The sequence below is a fragment of the Tripterygium wilfordii genome, chromosome 7, assembly GCF_013401445.1.
Source record: "Tripterygium wilfordii isolate XIE 37 chromosome 7, ASM1340144v1, whole genome shotgun sequence".
NCBI lineage: Eukaryota > Viridiplantae > Streptophyta > Magnoliopsida > Celastrales > Celastraceae > Tripterygium > Tripterygium wilfordii.
Genome location: NC_052238.1, coordinates 5,132,647 through 5,153,044, shown reverse-complemented (window position 1 = coordinate 5,153,044; position 20,398 = coordinate 5,132,647). Strand labels below are relative to the sequence as shown.

Sequence of the window (20,398 nt, the reverse complement as noted above, 5' to 3'; positions counted from 1 at the left end):
TTAAAGATTATGAGTTCGATATTTACTTAACTTGTATATAGAATTATTATATATCTATATACGTGAATTATGAATTTAATTAGTGTACACCAAAAATATAATGGATGGGTGTTCTCGTGTCATTTTCTCAAAATTAAAAAAAAAAAAAGAAGAAGAGAATCAAATTGTGCATATTGTAGGGTCTTTCATGCTTGAATTTGTGTCGTCGGTATATGTGAAAGTGGGAATGGAGAAGAAGATACGCATACTTATCATTACATATAATTATCTGAGGGAAAAAGAAGATGTATGACCATACTTGCCCATCTCTCTATATATCTTATATCACTGTCTTCTATTCATTTATCCCAAATTTATCATGTTATAGTTTATGATTCTAAACTTTGATGATTGGGTTGATTGAGCCCCTGAACATGCCATATCAACGATTTTAGATGAAAAATATGACAAAGCTAACGACTAGTATTTATCAAAGTTCAAGAATTTGTTTGATCCGAAATGAAGTTCAAATGCTCAATAGACCCAGTTGTCAAAATTGAAGGTCAATTTCAATTCTACTCCCTAGTTTATGAAAATAATCGTATTTTGTGTCCTTAATTTAATTGTATATCGCCTATGTTTATATATTCGCATTTTGGGAATAAATTCTATTTATTGGCCATGTTTTCATCTACATACACAAGGCGATTGATCAAGTGGTGCAGATTTGATTTGATTTTATGCTCTTAAGTCTAGCACTTGTCTATCATACATCAACATGTTGTGCCAACTATTCATTAAAATATTTTCTAGGGTTTAAAGTAGGGATGTCAATTTTATCCGTACCCGATGGATATCCGCTTATCCGCACGATTGGGTACGGATACGGGTACGGATAAATGAGTAAAATTAGTGGATATGGATATGAAGATCTTTATCCAAGCGGGTGCGGGTGCGGGTATGGGGGAGCACTCCCATTTACCCACTACCCGTTTACCCGCCACAGGAATACTTTTAGTCCTACCTAATTAATTGGTGGTATTGAGGTATTCTCATGCATTGATCTTATTCAAAACCGGAAACCCTATTGGCCGGGTAAGTGGGTGCGGGTACGGGTATTTGACGGTTATTATCCGCCCGTTAACTGTTAAATACCCATTCATAAATGAAATTAGCGGGTACGGATATTTGGCGGTTATTACCCGTGCCCGGCGGGTGCGGATATGAACGGTATTTTGCAAAATATTAGCGGGTAAATGGCGGGTATGAATTTGGACAAAATTTTTACGGGTAGTATATGGATATCAAATATCCGTCCGCTACCCTACCCGCTGCCATCCCTAGTTTAAAGATCGTGTCACGTACAGATCTTTAAAAATATTTTTTTTTAAAGAAAAAAAGCCCCTCTTTTGTTGTCACAAAATGTTTCAATAATATCTGCACTTGCTTGGTTAGTCTTTTTGGCGTGGCATGGCGTTTACACTTTTTTTTTTGAGATTTTTGTAATCGAGTACATTAGATTGTACTTAATTGTAAAAAGATACAACCACTAAAACATCATTTTAATATAGTGTTCAGTTTATATTTTTTCCTCATAAAACGATGATACAAATGTTTGAATGTAAATTTGATTATATTACATGTCTTTCTAATTCAATTGTATCATTTTAGTGGATTTTTAATAACCTCAAATTTGATTCTCTCTACGAACTGCGATACAATAGTGATACTTTTAATTAAAAGGGCTAATTTAATGTTCAATTTATATTTTATCCTCATAAAATGATGATAGAAATGTTGGAATGTAAATTTGATTGCATTACATGTATTTCTAGATCAATTGTATCATTTTAGTGGGTTTTTAATAACCTCAAATTTGATTTTCTCTCTCCACGAACTGCGATACAATAGTGATACTTCTAATCAAAAGATCCAATTTAGTATTCAATTTATATCTTTTCCTCATAAAATGATGATACAAATGTTGGAATGTAAACTTGATTGCATTACATGTCTTTCTGGTTCAATTGTATCATTTGTGGATTTTTGGTGTTAGTGATACTGTAGTGATACATCTCTACAAATGTAACTGTTTTTTCAGAACAAGCAAGAGAGGTACAAACCAAGAAAAGAAAATCAAAAAAGGAAAAATAATTAGGAAGAGGAAGTATGCATACTGGTTCAATTGTATCTTTTTAGTGGATTTTTGGTGTTGGTGATACTATAGTGATACATCTCTGCAGCTGTACAATATTAATTTCCCTAAATTTTCTTCCGCTTATTATACGAGAAGAATAAAAGACAAAAAATATAAAACCAAACCAAACAAGAGTCATTCCGATTAATTCTCACTCTCTGTATTTTACAGTGTTGATAAAATTTCCTATGAATCATACCCTAATATTTATTGACGTGCTCCTCATACTTGCTGTACAAAGCAGGAATAGTGATAGATAAGATGGTTCCTGTGACAGTATCAATGACAAAGATTCATAAAAAGTCAAATGGAATTTGAGAGGAGAGAAGAAGAAGGGTATTGTAAATATAAATAAAAAAATGTCTTAACTGAGATGACAAAATTACCCTTAAATTATATTTTTTTACAATTTTAAAAAGGTCCATTACCTGTTTACAATTTTAAAAAGGTCCATTACCTGTTTACAATTAAGTTGTCCAAAGTGCTCTTAGTAGCAATTGTCTTTTTTTTTTTCCCCCTTTTTAATAATGTTCCTACAGATTAAAGCTTTTAATTTTTAATGAAATGTTGAAGTTATTCTACCTAGAAAATATCTCCTATCCACCACAAATATTAAAAAACATATTCAATCAACTGTAGATCACTACATAACTACCACCATTTTTCCCCTATAGAAGCTTAGAACAATACATTTCCTTTGGAATTCCATTAAAATAAATAAATCAGAGAACCCGAAGACTAGTATGCTCCATATTGAAACAACTTTTTATGTGTTGGATTTTCAGTAGTGCATGCTTTTCACCGATATCTCCAACTACCCATTTGACACAAGAATTTTTCAATAGATTGCGGCAATACCAATGTCTTCCCCAATACTCACCTAACTCCAATCCTTCTTCAACAATTCCATAGATTTTTGCTTATTTACTGTACAACTCAGGTATTGCATACTTCACTTGAAGAAATATATTGGAAAGAGGTAGAGACTCACATGATGTGTAGTTTTATCAATTCCAAGAAGCAACGAAACAATCAACAAGTAAACAAAGTTGCTTTCAGCAAATCCATGGTCAAAGATGAGGAGCTATGTCACTCTCATAACCTTCTTTTTTAGTCAATTATCACCAGGCCAACAGCAGAAATGGAAAGGAAAAAACTATAATATGATTTGTATTATGCATCACCAAGAACAATGACATAAGGAAAAGGTCTCTTACAATATAGGGATGATGCTATTTCCAGCTGAGGCCACTAATTCTATCGTTTGACCTAATAAGATTGTAATAAGGTCATATCTAATTAAAAACATCTACTTTTCTAAGATACTATTCTTCTTCTGAAAGGAGACAATACCATCGCATCTAAATTTCTATGCTTAAAAAGAAAGATTCTTTTTTGGATGCGTCTCAACAGTGACTATTTCGTAATCACATGGAATTAGTTAGTTGGGATGGGAGAGCTAAAGATGGCCAGTGGTTAATGCGGCCATTTTAGCTAAAGATCTTTCCAGCAAGTGCGTGACGCACTGGCTCTTCGTGACAGGAATAATCTCAAAGTATTAAAGGCCAAATGACCATTCTTAAGCAGGACCATATGTCGTAATACAACAAAGCCCAAATTGATGGAATGAGTGGCAAAGTAAGATAAGCAAGCAGATGTGGTGTCAACTCAGTGATTAAACTTTTAATCTTTTAGACAACTAAAACATACTTTTTTTGATTCATAGTATTGGTTGCCAACAGTCTAGAACACGAGGTGTTATTAAGTCCAACTTTTAAGCAGTTGCTAACAAAGAAAAGAACGATAAAAAAAATGAAGCATCAGAAGCTACATGACCAAGTGGGCAACCTAGAAAGAACAGAAAAAAAAAGATAAAAAGGGAGGAATACAAACGTGTTGGAACGTACCTTGCTGCAATATTCATACGCAACTTCAAATTACATTGAGCTAGCATGGCCACTTTATGCAGATGCCGGCTCTGATGCAGCAGCTGCAGCTCTTTTCTTGGCAAAGTATTCTTCAGCCCGGGCTAGGTTCTTTGCAACTGATGGTTTGACCCACTTCTTTCGACCTGGTAATACTGTCAATGTACAGCCAGAAGCCTCTAGCTTCTCCTTTGCAGATGTTGAAAAAGAACGGGCCTTTATATTCAGCTTCACACTTAGTTCACCATCGCCGAGAATCTAAATACAAAAACAGAAATAATGCATGTTCCCTCATTGAACTTCTTATCACATTAGGCAGCTCAGCAATAATGACATCTCATTCTTCGTAAACAGACCATTATGGATATGAAAAATAGGCCAAACAACAGGGTGAAAGGGGGAAAGGACTATGCCCGTTAATTAAGGCACTATATCTTATGAAGATATTTCTGCCTGTTGGCGGAAGTAGTTCTTTTTTCTCCACTGCGTCTCAAGTTCCATTCACAAGACATGACCAATGTTAAAAGGTTAAACAACTCTCGTGCAAAAGGCTTCGCCAGTGGGTGGGGTCAACCACAGGCAGGATGTACACAGCCTTACCACCCACATATTCACATAATATGTGGAGAGGCTGTTTTCTGAAATTGAATAAATAACCTCTAGGTTGCACCCTTGCAACTCTAACATTGGGCAACAAGACATAACCAAGAAAAAAAATTAATTACATTAAGGATGAATACCAATCAAGGAACTCACGGAAAGTATTGATAGAATTATACGACCAATTGATTCCCTTCTAGTTCCATTCATATTCCAGGGAAGAAAATAAAAGAAAGAAAAGAAAATCTCAAAATCCAAAAGTCGGCAACTAAGACGTGCAAAAGTACACAAAAGCAGACATGTAAGCACTCTTAAGTTAACTCTTAGCAGTCTGTGCATGAGAGCATCACATATACTCTGGTGTATGGTAATACAATGCCATACCACAATCCCAAAGAGAATCAAGAGAACATGTAATATTTCTATTCATTAAAAGATTAAATCTTGGCTGTTGGCATACTCTATTTATTAACTGATTAAACTTTCACCAAATCGGTTCGAAGGAAGACCCAAAAGTAATGAAGTTGGCCAATGAAAGGTTAGACAGTCATTTGATGTCTCGTCCTTCTCTAAGTAATGAGTTTCCTCTACTAACCAACTAAAATGCCCAAAAATTTGACAGTGACTAACAAATAATGATAAAAAATTTAAAACAATTTTTTTCTTAGAAAAAATTTCACAAATTGGATTATGCAACATATAATTAAAGCAAGAAGCTCCAACAGAAAGGCTAAAGTTCAAAAGCTTTTCAAGTTTTATCAGTCAACAGCATAGTCAGACCTGAAATGAAGTGGAGAGAAGCTGAGGATGTCAAATCTATAGAGACATGACAACAACATTATGGATTCAACCTTACTTCTCTATAACAGTCATAAAATTGAATTAATGTATTGTCTGTCGCCTGATACCTTTAAGGGTAGTTTCCTCTCTCTTCCCGATGGGTTAATCAAACGCTTCTCCTTTAATGTCTCCAGTGACACTTCATCCCCCTCTTGAAACCCTGCTGCTTCTATGTCCTCTATGTTCACAGGGATGTACTTAGGCAAACCCGCATGCATTCCTAGTAAACAAAACCCCAAAAAACAAGTGAGAACAGAAAAATTCAGCAATTCCAAATCTCTTGTAGTATTCTTCTCCTTAAGTAGAGACAAAATACTTAGAATTGGGTTTAACAACACTTACTCACAAATGGGACACCTATCGGCACTGGCAACTAATGTTTAATCGGAGTAATCCAAACGTTTGCAACTTAGGTAAATATACTACAACTTCTTTATTTATCTTTTTTTATACAATTAGAACAGTCATCACAATGATGATAAGTCTTTGAGTGATGATAACTTCAAGTTACCACAGTGAACCCATGGATAGGTTTTTTGATCAAAGGTAAGTCTGACACCTGCCATTCCCTAAGAATAATATTCTCTACTATTGTGCATATGATGCTATTACCCTCATACTTAGTTCAAGTGAAAGTTATTACTACTAAGCTGGGAACCCAAAGCAAGCCAAGCATCCCAAACGAAGTATTTTCACAAACAGGTATAGTGTCAACAGTTCAGACAGAATAAGAAGCAACTAATCATCAATGCACTGATAGGAAAATGATATATTCTACCCGGAAAAAGAGGACCAACATATTTAAGCAATTGTAGCATGTTACCTCCCGCAATTCCACGCAGTTTGGGGATACGCCTGTAAAGGGGCATCTGGCCACCCTCAAAGCCCTTCCTGACACCAGGACCCGACCGAGATTTCTGGCCCCTCATACCAAACCCGCAACTATTGCCTTGCCCAGCGGCAATACCCCTCCCCTTTCGCTTGCCTTTCTTCCTTGACCCTGGTTGCGGACCTAGATTATTCAGTCGGAACCTCACACTGGAAACTGGGGATGCAGTAACAGCTGTAGCCGCGGCTTGATTGACAATGACGAGAGGCCTCCGTTGTTGCTTGATCTTTACGTTTCCGTTTAGAGGGAGAAATTGAAATGAGTTTGCCTTCAAATTCGTGGGATTTCCCTGAAGTGCCGAGACAACTTAATCAATTGTGCAGAGAGATAATAATACATACATTTATTAACAAGAATTCGCACAGCGAGAATACCTTGAAAGCAGAAGAAAAATGAAGGGAAGTTACTGTTGTTTTCATAGTAGTAGAAGATACAGGAAGAAAGGCTGCCATGGCAATGCCAATGAGTGCTGCTTTGTGAGCTCTGGGTAACCGATATGGATAGGGAGGTTTTCATTTCGATATTTCTTTTTTTGTAAATAGTTAATTAAAAACGAAGCAGCTGCTGCAACTCGCAGGCCGCAGCAACGAAACTCTTTTGGGCTGTACACCCCAATATACCCAAATTACATTATTTTGTTATATAAACTGGGCCTTTGGGCCCAGCTTGTCTCTTCTATTACGCTTAGGTGATCTTGCTGGACCTGTTGCTCGGCCAATGTTTACTCCTCATTCTCTTCATCCCCATCTCCTCCAGCAGCTTTTCTTGGCACCAGCCTCCATGTTCTTTCTCTTCACTCTTCCAGGGCGGCCACCTCCAAATGGGCTTGTCAATATGCTTCTTGGAATCAACCTTGACCATTAAAGATGTTATATTGAAAACCTGCCTCCCCACCCTGACAAGAAAGAATCAATTTCAATAGCCAAAACTTAAAATTACCTCTCAGTTATATGATATACAAACATGTTTGAAGATGAAATAAAGAATTAGTACACAGCATATGATACTACTTGATCCAATCGAACATCATAAACTCAGGTTTGATCCAACATCATCTGCATTAGTTCCTACTAATATCTGCTGTTAAGGAAGGGATACAATACTACAATTACTTCTTAGACTCGATAAAAGTAAGATATTCCACTACCAAAGTTGTCTCACGTAGTATAACACAATGACAAAACAGATTCAAATTCCCTGTAATTCTTTTTCCCTTTAATTCCTTTATGATTATGTGCCTTCTATATCACCAATATTGAAACTGTATCTTTTCCCTCCTTCACCCAAATACCAACAAAGGGTGAATATTACATGGAAAATGAATTACCGGGGATCTGACAGAAAACATATACAACAAATAAAAAACACTTGACTAGCAGTTTCCTTATAAGCTCTGAACTGCCAACCCCATAGAACACCCTTCTATTTTTGTCTGCTCAGAGAACCTTGTAATACATCATATTCTAAAAACATGATGGAACTTGGAAAGTAAATACGATCTTCGACCTCAGTTCAATCACTTCTGTGTGGTTTAACTAGGCATATCTTGACAAGCATAAATAGAGTAGTAAACAAGGAATTACCATCCCACTGCCCCTTATTATTTCCATCTATCAAGCAAAACAGTTTTATGGCCGCTTAATCAAAGATTCAAAACTGATAAACGCACAAATCGAGTGCCAATGCTGGGTAAGATTGTTCAAAAAATATTAAAACATAAAGAAATTTCTTTCATACAAAAGCAATTTGCTGTGATCAGTAGAAAATCCTTCATTGAACTGACAGCGAAATAATCTCTGCATCTTGCCAGTAACAAGTCTGTGTTCTCAACTATTTAGCATTTAACTAAAAAATACCACTCATACACAAGAAATTTAATAGTAGAATATATTGGACCTCTCCAACATCATAAAAACAAGGACATCTTGAAAAGAATTACAATGCAAATTAACATTTGAGAATCCCTTGGTACAGTTCAATTATTAATCTGCATTCCTAATGTGAGCATAGCAGAAATATAAGGAACAATATAGTTTTCACTTTTCAATGGTTGGAGAGAAATTTACATGTTGCTAACAAGAATTAAGTCCAACAGTAGTCAAGACACAGTCAAGCAATTTTAAAGAAAGTGAGCAAATCTAAGGAGTTTAGGAGCTACCAGCCTACCAGAAGGCCTGAAGTCTCAACCAGGAAGATAGAAGTCATGCATTCAGGCACCCATAAAAAAAGAAGAAAAAAAAGAACATAAGACAAAAGGCGAAATCAAACTAAGAAGAGTGCAGTTCTCAATGTTAGTTAACTTTTAACCATGTTAGTCTCCATCATTCTCTACGAATAAACACTAGAAGGAAAAAAATGTTGTCAAATTCTCGAGTTTTTCAACCAAAGACATGCCCAAGTTCTCCACTTTCATTAAGTGAGGTTTGGACGGAGTGAAGGCAATCCAAAGTCACCGGCAGGATCTTTGCTAGTTTTATTACAAAAAGGCAAAAAATTGCAGAGCCAAACACACTCCTTGACTTTGGAGAGGGCGAACAATCTGAGAAATTGAGAGGTGAACACAACATTAAAAAACCATGAATTGTAATTTTAATGCTCATGAAATAGATGTGAACACATGTCAGTCCAAGCAATTTCCGGCAGATGATCTAAAAAGTAAGTTCCACACTTCAACAATGAATTTATTAAATGAAAAAGGGTGGTAAGGTAACTTGATGCAAGATGGTTACCCAGCTATGTTTCTCTTTCTCATATGATTGATGAATGATGATATCTCTTTTATATTCAGGATCCCTGCCCGTGCCCCAGCTCCACTAGCTCTGGTACATATCCATATGATCTCAACAATCTTGTCAATCCTATCAAGGCTCCATAGAGTATCTCACTATCACGATGCCTTTCATCAAATGAATAAAACTCAACTACATTGTCATCGACCTCGATTAAGCTAACACCTGGTAACTTTTTGAAGCCAGTGTCTCTCATTGCAAGTTTTAATCGAGCTACATCATTCCATCTTCCCAGATCTCCATACAAGTTTGAAAGCACAACATAGTTTGTAGGGTTCTTTGGTTCAAATCTACTAAGTTGTTCAAGTGCCAGTTCAGCCAACTGAACGTTTTTGTAAACCCGAGACGCCCCAAGTAAGGTAGCCCATATAACAGCATCAGGTGCAATGGGCATCTTCCTCACAAAGTCAAAAGCCTGGTCTAGATGCCCAGCCCGGGATAGTAGATCAACCATACAACCATAATGCTCAATCTCAGGAGCAATCAAATAATCATCAACCATCGATCGGAAATACATAAAGCCATCTTCAACACAGCCCATATGAGTGCAAGCACACAAGACGCCCAAGAAGGTGATTGCATCTGGCTTTTCCCTGATATTTTTCATCTCCTGAAACAGAACTAAGGCATCATTTCCAAATCCATGCATCGCTAAGCCACGAATTATAGTATTCCAGCTAATTAAATCCTTTTCATTCATGCTCTTGAACATGTCAACTGCATGTTCTACAACTCCACATTTTGCATACATGTCCACTAATGCATTTCCAACAAACAGATTACCCCTATATCCAATATTGTCTGCATAAACATGTATCCACTTTCCCAAATCAAGAGCTCCTAATCTTGCACATGCAGATAAGACGGTCACTAGTGTTGCATCATTAGGAACCACATCACCAGCAGTTAACATCCTTTTAAAAGCATTCAATACTTCAAAATACCGCTTACTACGAGCATACCCTCCAATCAACCCATTCCACGAAAAAACATTTCTTTGAGGAAAATTTTCAAACAGTCTCTCACATGTCTCGACATCTCCAACATTTGCATAACCATTCAACATGGTATTCCACATCATCACATCACGATTAGGCATCTTATCAAAAAGCTCTCTTGCACCTGCTATGTCCCCCACCCCAATATAACCTGAAATCATAGTATTCCACAACACAGTATCACGCTCAGGCGCCAAGTCAAAAAGGCTCCGGGCAGAAGTGACATCACCACATGAAAAGAAACTGTTTATCATTGCAGTCCAAGCGACCACATTTCTTTCAACCATACCCCTGAACACACTATAAGCTGCCCCAATCACTTTCCCAGCCGCATACATGTCAATTAATGTGGTACCCACAAATGGGTTCGATTGAAACCCACTCTTGATAACATCACAATGCATTTGTTCACCTACTATCAAGGCATTGTCAATTCCCATGCACGATTTCAAGATAATTGGGAAAGTAAAGCAATTTGGAACCATATCACTTCTCTTAAACTCTCTAAAAAGAAACACAACCTCTCTATGCGAATTATTGTCTGCATATCCTTTAAGCATGGCGTTCCATAGAAATACATTTTGATCTGGAATTGCATCGAACAGTTTGCGGGCATAGTTCATTTGCTTGAGCAAAGAACACGCAGTAATGAGTTTTGGGGCGATAAAATCGTTGTGCTGAAACCCATGGGTGATGATTCGAGCTTGGACTTGGCATAGGTAAGTGGAAGTCTTACATGATGACTGTAAAAGCGATATGAATTTATTTTCGAGTAGTATGTGAGGAGTGTTTTGAGCCAGGATTTGACGAATCTTGACTATATTAAGCAGAAATAGTTCGACAGTGTGAGTAATAGCCGGTTAACTAAGCACGTACGAGTTCAAAACGAGTTGGGAAAAGCTATAAATTGCATTGGATAATTATGATGGGCTTCGGCTATGGGGCTATGCTTGCCTTACCTGGGCATAGAAGAACAATTCATAGTCAATGGGCTGATTCTCATGGACTGCTATGACGCTCCGTAAGCAATACACAATTTTACAAAGCAATACTCTTGTTTCAGATACTCTGCAGCAGTTTGACCTGGAACAAAAGGAGAACATAAAGAGGAGTACATACCGCTCTTGTACTTAGTTTATCTGTCAACGGAGAAAGCAAGTCTTTAGTATCTGCTGAAAATTCGATTTGATGGTCGCCGCACCGTCGTCCTCGGCAGTCAGATGTGCGCAATATGACCTAAAGAAGACGGAAGAGAAGCAAGATAAAGTGCTTTTTTTTTTTCCTCCTTCAACCCTCGAACCGCGCGAGCTTCTCCGTTCATTACTGAACCGCGGCTTTGTACGGATCTATGCGTGGCTCAAAGCCTCAAAAGGGTAAGAGAAGTGACTCGGCCGGCTTTCTTGAACAATGCCGGTTAAATTGGTTGGATCGGTGGGTCGATTTTGTTAATACTTTTTTTTTGAAATATCAATGGGAAATTTGTTTTCATTAGGTTAATATTGAATCATGATATTTAAACTTTATTTTTTTGTTTTGAGAGGGAAAAATCTTATAAAACCAAGAGACCCTCCAAACTAAGGCAACATGAAAGAAGACAAACATGAGACCATAAAGACATTCCGTTAACATGATATGTCATTCTCACTAGTGATATGCTTTGCCATTTTCACCGGTGAATGAGCGACCATATTGTCCAAGCGACGGATATGATAGCAATTGGCCACACCAAGGTGACCCATAATAGATTTAGTTTCCATTACAAAATGTCCTATTCTAGAGTCCAAAAAATCATCCGAGCCTAATGGATCTCTACGAAGGACCCGCTAGACTTACCTGTGCGGATCCTGCTTGGTTTGTTTTCTATTTCCTATTTTTATTTCTCATTTCTTGTTTTTATCAGGAACTACTGGGATTATTTCAATACCTATATATAAATGGCCAACATATGAAATTCCCAACTGCAATCGCAGTAATTAGATGAATGAAGAATCATAGATGCAAAATAACATTGCCATTTCCGGAAATCCAATATCAGGAATTCAAGTGGCTTCCAACATTATTCTTTCATGGGATGAAATGAATTATTTCGCAACCACAAGGAGAATGAATGAATGAAGAAATATCAAACCTAGACGCAATATCAAGTAAACCATTCTTGATCCAACTCATTCCTTGCAATTTGCAGCAATTGCTGCCACTCGCGGTCAAGCTTGCATCTGCGGGTTCTCTTCAGTCATTTCCTTCCGAATTGCTTGAAGCCTTTCTTTCATTTTCTTACTCTCTTCAAAATTGGCCTTCCGCTTCACAGCTTTCTGCAAGACTGAAAATTCTCATTCCAAACCCACAATGCATATTTTAACCAGACAGAAACACGAGGTACGTGTAAAGATTAACTCACTTCCTGCCGGAAACAACGATCAAGCTTTACTTTGAGGTCCGTACAATCCCCAAAAAATTTTGCAATTGGATGTTCCAAGTGACACTTTTGAAACTGCTCAATAATCTGCAGATTGCTTATAAAGTTATAATATTAGTCAAGGAAAGATACTTAACCTGGAACCAAAAAATAATCAACAACAATACAGCAAAGAAGAGCCACTCCCTTCATGGAGGTAATTTTCATATGGGAATCTACATCAGGACAAAAACCAGACAGTTGGTCAAAGTTTCCTATCAAAATTGCTGAATATTGGCTCGGCAAAACTTCCTGGCTGCCAACTCACCTTTACTTTTAGCTCTAGCCATTTCCCAGCTATTTAAGCCCTAATAGTTCAAAAATGGCTCACTAGCAAATGAGCAAATATTTTCAGTTTCAAATTCATTGATATTTGCCTATTAGGTTCTCCAAATTTTTACTTAACAAATGTAAGTAGGAGCACAGAAATGAGAAAAATAGTTTTGACAGAGTGGGAAGGACTGGTAGCGATAGACCAGGTCCAAGTCACCCCAACTTTGACCCTCCCAATAAAAACCAAAAGCTAAATAATCCATATAAGTCACCAGGGAAAGGTAAGCATACAAACATTTTATTAACATCCAGTAAATCAGTTTGAAATTGATAACTGTAAGAAAGTAGAGGGGAAACTCACTTCAACGCACATTGGGTGCCTATGCAATGTCAATGGAGGATGCATTTTTCAGTAAAAGTTTCTAGCTGGCACCCTGCAACAATAACAATTTCAACGTCAAGAAGATTTGCCGATGAAGGAACTTTAAGTATGTGAATGGTCTTGGACTGTCTTATGATGAAAACCCACGGAAGAATGGAAGACATAAGTAAAACTGGAGAAAAGTATTTTAATATACTAACATCCTGCCATGGAAGTTTCATCGAACCAAAGTACAGAAAACTTAATGGAAAGGTAAAACCAATATGTACTGGTGAACCTTTTGTGATACACGTAGGGACTACAATGGGTCATATTTAACATTCACAAGGAATTTGAAACAAAAAAAGAAGCTGAATGTAGATCCAAATGAAAATATAGTCATCATGCTTAGAATTTGACCCCGCCCCTGAACCTCACTAGCAAAGTTTACGGGTTTTCACTCTCACAAACAACATACTGAATACTGATTTCCCTATAGGTTCTGAAATACAAACCCCCCAGAACACCCTTCTATTATTGTCTGCTCAGAGAACCTTGTGATACATCATATTCTCAAACATGATGAAAGTTGGAAAGTAAATAGGATCTTCAACTTCAGTTCAATTGCCTCTGGGTGGTTTAACCAGGCAAATCATGACAAACATAAATAGAGTAGTAAACAAGAAATTACCATCCCACAACCTCTTATTATTTCTTTCTCTCTCAAGCCAAACAGTTTTATGGTCGCTTATTCAAAGGTTCAAAATGATAAACTCACAAATCGAGTGCCAATGCTGGGTAAGATGTCCGACAAATATTAAAACATAAAGAAATTTCTCCCAAACAAAAACAATTTGTTGTGATCAATAGAAAATCCTTCATTGAACTGACAAAGAGATATAGCCGCTTTCTAAAGTACTCTGCATCATCTAGCTAGTAACAAGTTGTGAATTCAATTATTTAGCATGGTTGCAAAAATCGCTAGTCGGCCGCTAGGCGATTCGTGGGGACTATGGATTAATTGGATTAATCGGGGACTAGTCGGGGATTAATCGGATTAATGGTTTTGAGTTTTTTTAATTAAAAATATATATATGCAATACATATCATATGTGTGTGTGTGTCTGTGTGTGTGTGTTAAAAAAATTAGTTGAAGACAGAGCATTAATTGACAAAGTTCTAACAAGCATAACATGAGCAAATTTTAGAACAATAACATAATGCAATACTAATTAGATAATGTCATACATGCCATACATGTAACATGCTCTCTAGCAGCAGAGTACAGAACACGAGACTAGAAGAAGAATCGAAGAACACAACAGCAGAGACTAGCAGCAGAGTACAGAACACGAGAGGGTACAACTGTACAAGAATAGCAGATAGAAGAACAGGAACACCTCTAGAACCAATGAAGAGAATACGGAATAGCTCCAGCAAAGACTAGAACAAGCGACAGCAAAGAATAGAACAAGCGAATAGCAAAGAATAGCAAAGAACCGAGTCGAAATCACCAGCGCCTTAGTCGTTTGTACTCCCCAAAGCAATCGGTTGCAGCAACAAGTGAAGAACATACATAGGCGAATTTTAGGGCTTCAAGCTATCTGCAATGGGAAGGTGAAGTCACGTAGAAGACTAGAAGAGAGTTTTCGGGCTGTTATGACTTGGACTTGAATGAGAAACTGGGCCAAAAGAAGAAAAATGGGGCAAAATAAAAGGTCCAGTCAAAGAAATGCCCATGCCCAAAAAAAGGCCTAGGCCGACTAGTCCAACTAATCAACTATGCCCGACTAGGCCTAACTAGGACCGATTTAATTAGGACCGATTTAATCGGGCCACCGATTAAGTGGCCCGATTACCCTGATTACCCTCTAGTCCAGGAGGTAAGCCTCGACTAGCAACTAGTCGGCCGACTAGCCCGATTTTTGCAACACTGCATTTAGCATTCAACACAAAAATACCGCTCATACACAAGAAATTTAGTAGAAAATATTGGACCTCTCCAACATCATAAAAACATGGACATCTAGAAAAGAGTTACAATGCAAATTAACATATGAAATCCCTTGGTACAGTTCAATTATTAATCTGCATTCCTAATGTGAACATAGCAGAAATATAAGGAATAATATAGTTTTACTTTTCAATGGTACGGAGAAATTTACATGTTGCTAACAAGAATTAAGTCCAATGGTAGCCAAGACAGTCCGGCAATTTTAAAGGAAGTGACCAAGTCACAAGGCCTGAAATCTCAAACAGGAAGATGGAAGAGTGCAGTTCTCAATGTTGGCTGACTTTTAACCAGGTTAATCTCCATCATTCTCTACGAATAAAACACAAGAACAAAGAAAAACACTGTCGAATTCTCGAGTTTTTCAATTAAAAAGATGCCCAAGTTCTACACTTTCATTTAATCATGTTTGGACGGAACAAAGGCAATCCAAAGACACTGGTAGGATCTTTGATAGTTTGATTGCACAAAAGGCAAAGTAATACAAAGCCAAACGCACAACTATGGAGAGAGGCGAACAATCTGGGAAATAGAGACCGCGTTTTCGTCTAGTCTCCCGTCTCTTTTCCGATTACAGTAGTATGAACTACCAAAATAATGAGAAACTTACGAGTCACAAACAAAAAAATCGGAGACACGAAAACCTAACCTAGATGTGAGAGAGAGGAAGAGAGTTTAAACCTGTGGAGAAGTAGCCAGAGTGAGAGAATGGGTTTCTCTCCAACGATGCCGACAAACCGCGGGGATACGAGAGGAATCACTCTGACAAGCAGTGGCTTTTTCTGTGATCTGATGGATTTCGTCTCTGTGATTGAGTTTGGGCTTTTAGGGTTTCCCTGCATTGCAAATAAGTGGTGGTGAATGAAGTCAATCTTGACCACAGTCTAAAGCGCAGCGTTTTGACTTTTGCCTCAAGCAATACGAGTCGTTTTGATCAACCTTATACTCACCGTTTCATCCATTTGCTTTAATCTAAACCATTCATCTAATCTAAAGGCCAAAAATATTGCCACCTCAACAGTAATCCCCATGAATTAATTCTGCATCATCTCTTGAACCAGTATAAACACCTTGCCATTAAACATAATATGAATGCATTTTCATCTCCTGATCCTACGAATCAATTCTGCATCATCTAGCAAACTAGCCGGTAGTTGAACACTTGAACGGCAAACGGTCAACATGTAAGGAACAGCCCACCCACTAGGTTATGGATTCAAGTCCAACCCCTCGCAATTCCCCTTGAATAAAAAAAAAATTCTGCATCATCTACTCTAGAATTAGTAATTAATAATTTGGTTTATTTATTAATTTCAGACCCAACTAATCCAGTTACAAAACCATCACCACCAACTGAAATGTTGAAATGGTGGGAGAAAATCAATACATACATAAGGAAAAAAGAAACAGTGGAAGAAGTTGCAACATTGGAATCACTGGTGCCATGAAGCAGATGATAGAAGCTGCGAAAGCATGCCATGAACTTTTACTTGGCCGAGCACCGTGAATCGAGCCAGGAAACAATGTCAGCTATAACAGTAGCGATTCTGTCATCAGGTTCCCCTTCTAGAATGCAGTGATAGCCACCTTCGTAGAGTTTCAGAGTTTTGTCCTTGCTAGAGGCTTTTTTATAAAGAAACTCGCTCACTGAAGGATCGGTTACCTTATCAGATGCTCCATGAAGAACAAGCAGTGGAGACGAAACCTGCAATGCAACCAAATTGGTAAAATTTAGCGGACATAATATCATACGCATGATTTGCTTTGATATCATTAACATAGTGCTGTATTCGGGGGCAACGACACTGTGAAGAACATAAAATAGAGTTTAATGTGACCTTGTCCACTTGCATCTCAATGTCATTTGTGGCCTTTAAAAGCTCCATCGCAGTCTTCAATCGCATTCGGTCCTCATAACATATCACATTATAGACAGCCTGAAAAGAGAAAGAAACACATTGAGTTGATGTTCACATGATACAATGCTGATTATAAATCGTTTACTGTCCAGGTGTTGAAATGCCACAGTCCTTGTCTCGCCAAATGAATAAGAAACCATTTTTTAACATCGAAGATCAGGTGTACTTGAACATGTATGTGTTTTAGGAATTGCTTACAACTTCATCATTCTAGATCCAGTGAAACATAACACAGTGAGCCTCTTGATCATTACCAATTGTTGAACCATATTGAAGCATACAACCATGCCTATTCATTATTATGTCTCACATGTGCATTAAAAAAAATAAAGTAATCAAAGGGCAAACCATTTTCTTCTTCCCAGGTTCTCTGAACATGAGCTCAGCTAGATCCCTCTCAGGTAAAAGCTTTGCTTTTGGTATGACTTTAGACAAAAAGGTTAGCACCTTCATAACTGCAGCTGGAGGCATCAAATCCTCTGAAACCTTGGCAAATACTAAAAGTCAGCATGATTTTCGGAGTCCATGAAAACGTGCAGTTTTACATGAATAAAATTTAGATGACAACTACCCAGAATGCTAAAAGAATCAACACCGAGCACAAAAAAAGTTCAACAGAGAGTAAGCTTACAAAGGGAAGTCTACTAGTCAGTCATCACAATTGAGCAATGATAACATGAGGACTAGAAAGCTTACAAGAGTAAGCTATGAGCATTGAGGTGGCATGTGATACCAGTAAACTTATGTTCATCTGGAACATGAAAATCAAAGTAAGCACGCATGTATTCTGGATTATCAACTAAAGAACTGGCACCCAAAGTGCTATGAGCCTATGACCATACATGTCAAGTGGACCAGCAAACAAAAAAATATCACTTTCTACACCAATGGAGCAGAGTGCACAATTCGAATTCAGCAGCCACTACCAAAGAGTTAGAAAAGCATTTGTGTAGTAAAGAAAATATCGCTATATGTTCCCCCAACTGACTGAATTGATCTGACATTCTGACCTTTGGGAATGATGTAAATATTAAACTTTTGATGAGTGTAATGCAAATGGTTCTTATTGATGAGATATAAAACACATCAACTTACTGAAACTAGATTTATGATGGAAGCAAGAAGGTGAAATGGGCTTACTTTACACATTGGTGCAACAAGAATGACTCCATCCCATTCACGTGGTTCCTTTAAATGAACTTTGAGGGTAACAGCTCCACCCATTGATTGACCCAATATGAATCGCGGCAACCCTCGCAATTCAGGCCTTCCTGTGAATTTTAAAATTAAAAAAAAAAAGATCAGAAAAAGTTGCTCTCGTTTTCTTTTTTTCCTTGAATAGATTCTTATTGACTCAAATGTCCAATCTAACATTCTGTATGATATATAAGACAACTGTCAGCATTCGCACAAGGTAAATACAGAAAAGATCAAACCTTTGATTCTTGTATATTGTTCAATAACATCATCAACTAACTCATCGAAGCTTGGGATGTAACCATGCAGTCCTCCAGAAAGACCAAAACCAGGATAGTCCAAGGCGTAGACACAATAGCCTGATGCAGCAATTCGCTTGGCAATGCCTGCAGTTCCAAGCTCCCCTTGTATTATGCCATTTTTTCTTTTCTTTTCTTTTCTTTTTTTTATCTCAAGCGATTTATAAAGTCAAAACTTGCAATACTTTTATAATGCTAAACGGAAAAACCTTTAAAAGATAAACAAGGACAAACCTTCAAAGAAGAAAGTGCAAGTATCACCATAACCATGGCAAAAGCACACTGCACCTTTCATTCGCACACCAGCTTCAGGCATCCAGCTTTTACAGAAAATTTCCATTCCCCTCGAATTCCTTTCATACCACTACAAAACCAAGCAACAATCGAACCATAAACCCAAAATTTTGTCAAATTCAAGATTAATGGGCTCTTAAATGGGTATCAGTGTTTTCCTTGAAGCTCAATTATTCAGATGATCATAAAAAGAAAGCCACCCCAGCATAAACATACCACAAAACCAGAACATGTGCTAATTCACATAATCAGAATAAAGCACCAACAGTGAGAAATTATTTCTTATTTTCCTATATTTTCTTCTAAACAAAGAGAAATTGACGGGAAAGTACATTTAAAAAGATTCAACTAATTAGCGGTTGCCTACCTCCTCAGTTCTGATCCCAGTTGGAGCCAGCTACTCATCAATCCGTACAAGTTGAAAAAAAAACCCCCAAAATTAGAACATCAGACAACAATGTCAGGAAAAGAAAAAACAATTAAAGTTGGCCATATTGATTCCCAAATCAAACCAACCATGAAAAGTGGATGATCGAGCTGTTGCTGAAGCTCGAAAAAAGCTGATCTAACCCGTCTGCGAGCAGCCGCGTGATCCAGATTCAGTGAAGCAATCGAGTTCAACTCGTCGCTCACGCCTTCGATTCGTGACTTCATCTTCGCTGTGACCGTTAGAGGGCGATTTTGTGGTTTTGTGCTTGTTCGAGGCAGCAAAATAGCGGGTCTTCTATGATTTCGAGGAACGATAACTGGAAAGGCAAGTTTCTGGTGAAGTGGGTACGACTGAGATGTTCGGGATCGGAGAGCCTGAGAGAGTTCCATGAAAACTGAAAATTGTGAGTATGATCAACCCACCAAGACAGACGTTGAAACTTAAATAATTGGACGTTGACGTTACCGTTGTTGCTTCTCTGCGCACTGCCAGAATTGTAGGGAGACTCGCACGTGGTTCATGCGCATATTTTTATTTTCCGTTTTTTCATGATCACCTCCCAGGTCTGAACTTCAAGTGGCCGGTGATAAAGAGCAGCCCCAATGGTCTTTAGGTCAATTGGGGCAACAAAAATTTGGGGAACGTGTAATGTAAAGTTGGGTATGGGTGAGAAGAGAAATGTGGTATGTCACAATTGTGTAATTTTAATGGTACATAGAGGGAGAATGAAATTGATAGAGAGAATGTGTAAAATGGATTCCAAATATGCTAAAAGTAAGTCAACATATATGCCAACCAACTTTAACGACGTTCTATTTAGTCTAGCAAAAATGACTGAGTAAAATATCATTGTTGTATCTATTCATTCATTCATACTCCAACAAAATCGACTTTTCTCTCATTCATTCCTTAACAAATTATCAAATTATCACTGATGCAATT

General features: G+C 37.6%; 4 protein-coding genes across 8 annotated transcripts; all 4 read right to left on the bottom strand.

Annotated features, from left to right (window-relative positions):
- Positions 1-3,904: 3,904 nt before the first annotated feature.
- On the bottom strand, positions 3,905-6,941 carry LOC120002089 (50S ribosomal protein L15, chloroplastic). The gene is made up of 4 exons (XM_038850671.1): positions 6,805-6,941; positions 6,365-6,719; positions 5,610-5,761; positions 3,905-4,359 (listed from the first exon to the last, which is right to left on the bottom strand). The coding sequence occupies exons 1-4, from the start codon at positions 6,880-6,882 to the stop codon at positions 4,138-4,140; spliced, it is 807 nt and encodes a 268-aa protein (XP_038706599.1). The 5' UTR covers positions 6,883-6,941; the 3' UTR covers positions 3,905-4,137.
- A 246-nt stretch (positions 6,942-7,187) lies between these two features.
- On the bottom strand, positions 7,188-11,471 carry LOC120002088 (pentatricopeptide repeat-containing protein At1g08070, chloroplastic-like). 3 transcript variants are annotated; one of them, XM_038850670.1, is made up of 3 exons: positions 11,337-11,471; positions 9,160-11,176; positions 7,188-7,325 (listed from the first exon to the last, which is right to left on the bottom strand). In XM_038850670.1, the coding sequence occupies exon 2, from the start codon at positions 10,838-10,840 to the stop codon at positions 9,215-9,217; it is 1,626 nt and encodes a 541-aa protein (XP_038706598.1). In that variant the 5' UTR covers positions 10,841-11,176; positions 11,337-11,471; the 3' UTR covers positions 7,188-7,325; positions 9,160-9,214. The 3 variants fall into 3 exon arrangements, with proteins under 3 accessions (XP_038706598.1, XP_038706596.1, XP_038706597.1); XM_038850668.1 differs by having other exon boundaries at positions 9,160-11,339; XM_038850669.1 differs by lacking the exon at positions 7,188-7,325 and adding an exon at positions 8,676-8,969 and having other exon boundaries at positions 9,160-11,339.
- A 738-nt stretch (positions 11,472-12,209) lies between these two features.
- Positions 12,210-16,156, bottom strand: LOC120001610 (COX assembly mitochondrial protein 2 homolog). 2 transcript variants are annotated; one of them, XM_038849999.1, is made up of 5 exons: positions 15,999-16,144; positions 14,807-14,910; positions 13,307-13,379; positions 12,616-12,720; positions 12,210-12,529 (listed from the first exon to the last, which is right to left on the bottom strand). In XM_038849999.1, the coding sequence occupies exons 3-5, from the start codon at positions 13,349-13,351 to the stop codon at positions 12,422-12,424; spliced, it is 258 nt and encodes an 85-aa protein (XP_038705927.1). In that variant the 5' UTR covers positions 13,352-13,379; positions 14,807-14,910; positions 15,999-16,144; the 3' UTR covers positions 12,210-12,421. The 2 variants fall into 2 exon arrangements, with proteins under 2 accessions (XP_038705927.1, XP_038705926.1); XM_038849998.1 differs by lacking the exon at positions 14,807-14,910 and having other exon boundaries at positions 15,999-16,156.
- Positions 16,157-16,597: 441 nt separating this feature from the next.
- On the bottom strand, positions 16,598-20,139 carry LOC120001304 (caffeoylshikimate esterase). 2 transcript variants are annotated; one of them, XM_038849558.1, is made up of 9 exons: positions 19,922-20,139; positions 19,543-19,830; positions 19,394-19,423; positions 18,967-19,096; positions 18,673-18,819; positions 18,377-18,507; positions 17,585-17,722; positions 17,156-17,254; positions 16,598-17,022 (listed from the first exon to the last, which is right to left on the bottom strand). In XM_038849558.1, the coding sequence occupies exons 2-9, from the start codon at positions 19,678-19,680 to the stop codon at positions 16,804-16,806; spliced, it is 1,032 nt and encodes a 343-aa protein (XP_038705486.1). In that variant the 5' UTR covers positions 19,681-19,830; positions 19,922-20,139; the 3' UTR covers positions 16,598-16,803. The 2 variants fall into 2 exon arrangements, with proteins under 2 accessions (XP_038705486.1, XP_038705485.1); XM_038849557.1 differs by lacking the exon at positions 19,922-20,139 and having other exon boundaries at positions 19,543-19,888.
- Between the last annotated feature and the right edge of the window lie 259 nt (positions 20,140-20,398).

Coding starts and splice junctions, on each gene's coding strand:
- LOC120001610 (XM_038849998.1), bottom strand. CDS start 13,351: ATGCATCCTCCATTGACATTGCATAGGCACCCAATGTGCGTTGAA. Junction 12,721..13,306: donor GGCACCCAATGTGCGTTGAA/GTGAGTTTCCCC, acceptor AGCAATCTGCAG/ATTATTGAGCAGTTTCAAAA. Junction 12,530..12,615: donor ATCGTTGTTTCCGGCAGGAA/GTGAGTTAATCT, acceptor TCAGTCTTGCAG/AAAGCTGTGAAGCGGAAGGC.
- LOC120001304 (XM_038849557.1), bottom strand. CDS start 19,845: ATGGAACTCTCTCAGGCTCTCCGATCCCGAACATCTCAGTCGTACCCA. Junction 19,424..19,542: donor TCGATCATCCACTTTTCATG/GTTGGTTTGATT, acceptor ATTGATGAGTAG/CTGGCTCCAACTGGGATCAG. Junction 17,723..18,376: donor TTGTTGCACCAATGTGTAAA/GTAAGCCCATTT, acceptor GTATTTGCCAAG/GTTTCAGAGGATTTGATGCC.
- LOC120002089 (XM_038850671.1), bottom strand. CDS start 6,882: ATGGCAGCCTTTCTTCCTGTATCTTCTACTACTATGAAAACAACAGTA. Junction 5,762..6,364: donor ACTGCGTGGAATTGCGGGAG/GTAACATGCTAC, acceptor TTTGTTTACTAG/GAATGCATGCGGGTTTGCCT. Junction 4,360..5,609: donor AGAGGAAACTACCCTTAAAG/GTATCAGGCGAC, acceptor TTTTGTATTTAG/ATTCTCGGCGATGGTGAACT.
- LOC120002088 (XM_038850670.1), bottom strand. CDS start 10,840: ATGAACTATGCCCGCAAACTGTTCGATGCAATTCCAGATCAAAATGTA.